Source organism: Desmodus rotundus, chromosome 5 (assembly GCF_022682495.2).
Source record: "Desmodus rotundus isolate HL8 chromosome 5, HLdesRot8A.1, whole genome shotgun sequence".
NCBI classification, from domain to species: domain Eukaryota; kingdom Metazoa; phylum Chordata; class Mammalia; order Chiroptera; family Phyllostomidae; genus Desmodus; species Desmodus rotundus.
In genome coordinates, this window is record NC_071391.1 from 11138135 (window position 1) to 11144652 (window position 6518).

The 6518-nt window shown below is 35.1% G+C and overlaps 1 protein-coding gene across 1 annotated transcript; it reads left to right on the forward strand.

Annotated features, from left to right (window-relative positions):
• Positions 1–880: 880 nt before the first annotated feature.
• On the forward strand, positions 881–3545 carry OR5J2 (olfactory receptor family 5 subfamily J member 2). Its single transcript, XM_024577322.3, has 2 exons — positions 881–949; positions 2582–3545. Exon 2 carries the CDS (start codon positions 2601–2603, stop codon positions 3543–3545), a length of 945 nt encoding a protein of 314 aa, XP_024433090.2. The 5' UTR covers positions 881–949; positions 2582–2600.
• The last annotated feature ends 2973 nt before the right edge of the window (positions 3546–6518 follow it).

A 6518-nucleotide genomic window follows, 5' to 3' on the forward strand; every position in this document is an offset into this window, starting at 1 on the left:
TTTTACAGGACCTTCTCTGTGACAGTCCTGTAAAGTCACTTCTGGTGGCCACATTGCTACTACTCAGACCACTTTGCATTCATTTTTCAGCCTGAAGCATCCTCACCTGCGCAGATGGCGAAATCCAAGTTTCAACCCCAGTTGAGGAAAGGTTGTGGTTACTGATTTGCAGATGAGGTTCTTTCTTTCTTTCTTTTTTTTTTTTCTAACAATATGCCTCAACATAGTGGGCAATTTTATTTACAATGTTTGCAGGTATTGCCCCCCCACTCTTTAGAAAGAATAGCCATTATCGAGCTGGATTCCACCTAACACATTCTAGCCTTACAAAGGCAGGCCCAGTCCCTACTATATCTTAATAAAATACTATCCATTTTATAAACATTATTTACAATCACCATTTCTGCTATATTTTCACCCTTGGTACTGTGTTGCCTTCTATTCTTTGTAAGATTTTTTACATTACACAAGTTAGGGAAACCAGTTCCACTGAAATACCTTGAGACAGTCTCTTGAGAAACCACAGTGCAATCCAGAGGGTAATTTTTGTTGTAGTCACTTTAGTGTAATTGGTGTCTGAACCACAGGGATTCTGGTCTCGTTAGAAGTATACATGTGCCTGTGTGTGTATATATACACACACACACACACATACTTGTCTCTTCTTTCAAATGTGTCCTCATTGAGGAAAGAATTACAGATGGACCATCATTACATTTTTTTAAAAAATTTTGTTTTTTGTATTTTACTTGATATCTAGTAAAAACTTATCTGTTTACTTATCTATCTAAAACCTAGAGTTATTCAGTTATCTGTCACTAAAATATTGATTATTCTGAATCTCAAAAATATATTAACTGATTTCATCTCTGAGAAGAGAGTAAGAAACCCTGGACATGGATGTGAGCTTTCTAAATAAACTAATATCCTAAACTTTTAAATATAATTGGTAAGTTAAATTTCATTTTTAATGTCTTTCTATTTCCTTTAATTTTTTTATATTTACAACTCATTTGACAAATGACTGAAAACTTCAAATGTGATATAATCTTATCAGTGTTTTGATTCTCAAAGTTCATGTAATTTAAGTCCATATTTTATTATTTAATTCAGTTTACAATGTTGCCATCAAATTTTGCCACTAAAGTTATTAGTTTTACATTTGGGTAGTTAATTTCTAATACCTTTTAAACATGCTATTTACTAAATTAGAGTTTACAATAAAATTCAGTAAGTGATATTTTATTAACAATTTCAGTTATGTCTCTAAGATTAGCAGAAGAAAGAGCATGTGATAGGTAGTTCTATGATAAAAAAAATATGCAGTTTTGAACAGCTGTTGAAAGTACTCTTCCACATTGTCAAATCTGTTCGTAATCTTTAAGGAGCACATTAGATATAAAAAATATAGGTATTTATTTTATTTATCGCACATTTAACAAGGTTAGTTTGCAAATGATAATTTGAAATATCCATTTGATTACTAAAATAAACAAATAAATAAAGATAGTTCTTAAGAATTGCAGAAATGATCCAAATAAAAAGGAAATTCCTCAACTACAATGGTTTTAAAGTTTAATACTGATCACCATGTACCAAAATATATAATACACTAAATGTGTATCATTATTTTATTTATCTTGATTTCATATAGCTATGCAGCTACGTATTTAAGTGAAGTGTTTAGTGTACTCAAAGAACAGTCAATACTTTACTGGAGTTGTCTTTTTCAATCGTCTCAGCAATCTTGGAGAACTAAATATAATACATCCTGAATCTGGGAAGTTAAATAACTTGGTTCAATGAAATAAAACCAACTGTTGTTAGCCATAGGATTTGACCCAGGGTTAATGGATCCCAACTTTCTCATCATTGTATCAATTAAATGTTTTAATTAAAATATATAGATGGTATAAATTACAGATAAACCAACATAATCATCTTTTGTTTATTATAATTTCTAAAATGACTCTCCGACATAATAGAGAAGAAGCATTTTTAAATGTCATTACTCTAGACACCTGCACCTCCTTAACCCACGCGGTGGCCCTTTTGCTGTCTACAATAATGCCAGTGTAGGTCGCTGCCATATCTAAGTTCAAAATAAATGTAATTTTCAGACTCTTCTCATTCAATAACTTCCTACTTCAAACCAAAATCAGAGAATATCATAGCTATATGCTATAACTGTGTAACTGTTTACTTTTCTAATGGCATATATTATACATGCTATTAATTTCAATCATCATTCGTGTCTTAGTGCGTAGTATAACTTTAGTCTTAAAGTGCACACTTTAGAGGGAGACTGAAGTTGTGAGAAACAAACTGTTTTTTTTACCTATTGTTTTCTATGGAATATAATTATATAAAGCAACATCACTGGAATGAAATTAGAGACCATTTTATCCACTTATTAGTTTTATTGGTGAAAAATCTCAGATTCAAAGAAAGGATATTTTTTATCCAAAGCCTAACATCAGTAATTGTATGTATCTGTATTCCCTAATAATATGTAATATGTGATATATATATATATATATTCCCTAATAAACTGTAATCTCTGTTTTTTTTTTCACAACAGATCTTGTGGAAAGAAACAAATGACTGAAAAGAATTATACGGTTGTGACTGAGTTTATTCTTCTGGGATTGACAGACCACGCTGAACTGAAAGGTGTGCTTTTTGTGTTGTTCCTGGTGATTTATGTCGTTACCTTGGCGGGAAATCTGAGCATGATCATCTTAATCCGAGTCACTCCCAAGCTCCACACACCCATGTACTTTTTCCTCAGCTGCCTCTCTTTTGTAGATGCCTGCTATGCATCTGCCATTGCACCCAAGATGCTGATAAACCTCCTGGTTGCCAAGGGAACCATCTCCTTTTCTGCTTGTATGGCACAGCATTTGTGTTTTGGGGTATTTATTACCACGGAAGGCTGCTTGCTGTCAGTAATGGCATATGATCATTATGTGGCGATTGCAAATCCTTTGCTTTACAGTGTGGCCATGTCTAAGGGGAAGTGTGTAGGGCTGGTCACTGGGTCGTGGATATGTGGAATAGTTAACTCCTTAGTACACACAGTAAGTTTGGGCAGATTGTCCTTCTGTAGGCTGAATGTTGTCAGCCACTTCTTCTGTGATATTCCTTCACTCCTAAAGCTGTCATGTTCTGACACTGCTGTGAATGAGCTGTTGCTCTTAATTTTCTCTGGAGTCATTGCCATGGCCACCTTCTTGGTTGTGATGATTTCCTACATGTTCATTGTTCTTGCTATCCTGAGGATCCACTCAGCAGCAGGCAGATGGAAAGCCTTCTCCACCTGTGCCTCTCACTTGACTGCCGTGACCATATTCTATGGTACCTTAAGCCTTAGTTACATTCAGCCAAGCTCCCAGTATTCTGTAGAACAAGAGAAGGTAGTTTCTGTGTTCTATACGCTAGTTATTCCCATGTTAAACCCACTGATTTATAGTCTGAGAAACAAAGAGGTAAAGGAGGCTGTGAAAAGGGCCTTAGAAATGAAACATTTCCTGTGTAGATTTTAAGTCATTGTAAACCCTATCACATTCTACCAGTTGCTTCTCACTTTCTATAATTCCATGAATGTAAAGTCTTTAAAGATATACAAAGTTTTTTTTTTAATTTCTAAAAATTTTTCAACCATCATTTACATGCAACACCATTCTACACCAGTTTCAGATGTGCAGCCAAGCAGCCAGAAACCCATGCCCTCCACAGAGTAGTACCTGCACTGCTCCCAGCATGCACCTCAGGGTCCTATGAGGAAACAGCCAACAAACAAAACCTGTTTAATTCATACAGCTGTCTCACAAAACCAATAGCCTATGACAGTGGCCTTCTGGCAGTCAAGGTTATTAATCCATGAATCAACACAAAATCCAGTACTACATTTATATTTTTCTGTTATTTGGAGAAAACAATTACATAATAATACTCTCATGTAAGGACATAAAAACACAGTACTTACAAAGAAAAAAGTATATTGGTTCTCAGAGTTCCAAGAATACAGATAAGCTATAGCTAAAATTTGCCTTCATTGACTTATACTTTAACTCATTAAAAAGTGGCTATGATATTGCAGTTTATAATAGGAAAGGCATATTTGGTCTTACTCCTGGATTCTGACATAGCTCCTAAAACCTTTTTATCACCCAAAATGCCAATAAAGCTCCTGGTTGTGAAGGGAACTGTTCTTTTTCTTTTTTTGCTTGCATGGTACAGCATTTGTGTTTTGGAGTGTTTGTTACCACAGGTTTCTTGCTGTCAGTAATGGCCTAGGATCGTTTTGTGGCGATTGCAAATCCTTTGCTTTACAGTGTGGCCATGTCTAAGAGGAAGTGTGTCGGGCTGGTCACTGGGCCATGGATATGTAGAGCGATTAACTCATTAATATACACAATAAACTTGGACAGAATTTCCTAAGTGTTGAGATCCTGGAAGCTATCTTTTGTTATGTTACTGAGGTGATTTTGGAAAGTGCATCTGTTTGGGGGCTGGTTACCAGGGGAACCAACCACCATTTCCAAAGAGGGAAGAGGGCTAGAGGTTGAATCCATTACCAATGACCAATGATTTAATCAGCCTTGCCTGTGGAATGAAGCCTCCATAAAAACCCAAAAGAGGGTGTGTGGAGAGCTTCCAGGTTGTTGAACCAGAATACTTCCATGTGCCACCCCGCTGGACCTCAAACTCAAGGACAGAAGGTCTTGCACTTGGAACTTAGCTTTACGTATCTCTCCATCTGGCTGTTGATTCATATTCTTTGACATCCTTTGTAATAAACTGGCAACACAGTGAGTGAACTTCTTTTAGATTTATATATATATCATGTTTTTTTCTTTTAGAGTAATAAATTATATATTTACTTATACTTCCAACTATGTATTGCTTATATACTGAAATGCATTAGAATTGTGTGTGTTGGACTTGCTTACTGTGACTTTGTTATATTCAATTATTAGTTATACTAACTTCTGAAGATTCATTTTCTACATAAACAATCACATCATCTTCAAATATAGAACATTTTATTTATTTTTTCAAATCATTATGTCTTTTTATTTATTGCTTTCATCTTACAGCACGAGCTGGGATTTCCGTTGTGATGTATGATAGTTGTAGTGAGAAAAAAAGCCTTCTCTTTTTCCATTGTTAGTGAGAAGACATATATCCTTTCATGATTAAATATGGTGTTCACTGTAAGTTTTACTGTAGATGTATTGTATTGATTTTTAGGAAGTTTCTTTCCATTTTAAATTGCTATATTAATTTTATGCTGTAAATAGATACTAAATTTCATTAAGTGCTTTTTCTGTATCAATAGAGAAATTCATATTTTTCCTTCTTAATTCTATTGATATGATAAATTACATTAATGATATGTGAATGTTGAACTGGGCTTGCATTCTTAAAATAAACCTCATATATGGTCTATGAATTATATCTCCATAAATTGCTATAAAATATAAATTAAAATTAGCAAAAAATAAAAATTAATTTATGTGATTATTACTAGATCTGAAATCAAGAAGCTAATTTAATATAATCATTTCTGCAAGAAATAAAGACCACATTTATTCAACAGGTATTAAATTCTTTATGACTACAGAAAACATGTTAAAATTTAAGGACGATAAAAAAATAAAGCCTTGAAAGAAATCTCTGTATTGTTCTACTTCTAACTTGATTTTTTAAAAAGTAAGTCCATAATTTCTATAGATTTAAAGTTGATTGTGATGGCAAATAAATAATTCCATGAAGAAGTAAGTTTTAAAAATGTCAACCTTTTTTTTGACATAATAAAAACTGAATTTTACTTTGTCTATGATTAATTTCTAGTATTCTGAGTTACAAATTAATATATTGAGCTACAAATTATATAAAGAGACAGGCACACTGGATTATATATTTTGCTATTATTTCATGTTTTATGTTTTGCAAGTTTGTGGGGATTTAAATGCTGTCGTACAAATATTTTAATCCTTATCATCAAGGAGCTAATAAAGGTAAGATAGGCAGTACATAAATGTAAAATTTCTGCTCCATTATGACATACAGGGAATAGGAGAAACACCAGATGGCTCTGTGAAGGGCATGGCCCTCGTTGTTCCAGGACGTGCCATTCACATACTAGACATTAGAATATAGACCCTCCTGAGAACCAAGATGGCGGCGTAGGTAGACACACTGCGCCTCCTCGCACAACCAGAACTGACAGAGAATCGAACAGCAAGGGGGACCAACACCAAGAAAATAGAAAATAACCATTCATCCAGACTGGTAGGAGGGGCAGAGACGGGCACCGGGGTGGAGAGGACTCGCGTGGCTGTGGCGGGACTGAGACTGGCGGAGTGTGGGACAAATGGCGCAGGCAGTCCGAGCACTAGCAGACCCTGCGGCCCCACATCTGCGCAGATAAACCGAGAGGGCCGGACTCAGAGTGGCGGAGAGTGGGGCAGGCAGAGCGGCGGGTAGCACCCTGCGGCACCACATTCGCC

What these genes read in the sequence shown, in the direction of transcription:
- OR5J2 (XM_024577322.3), top strand. Translation starts at nt 2,601, where the DNA reads ATGACTGAAAAGAATTATACGGTTGTGACTGAGTTTATTCTTCTGGGA.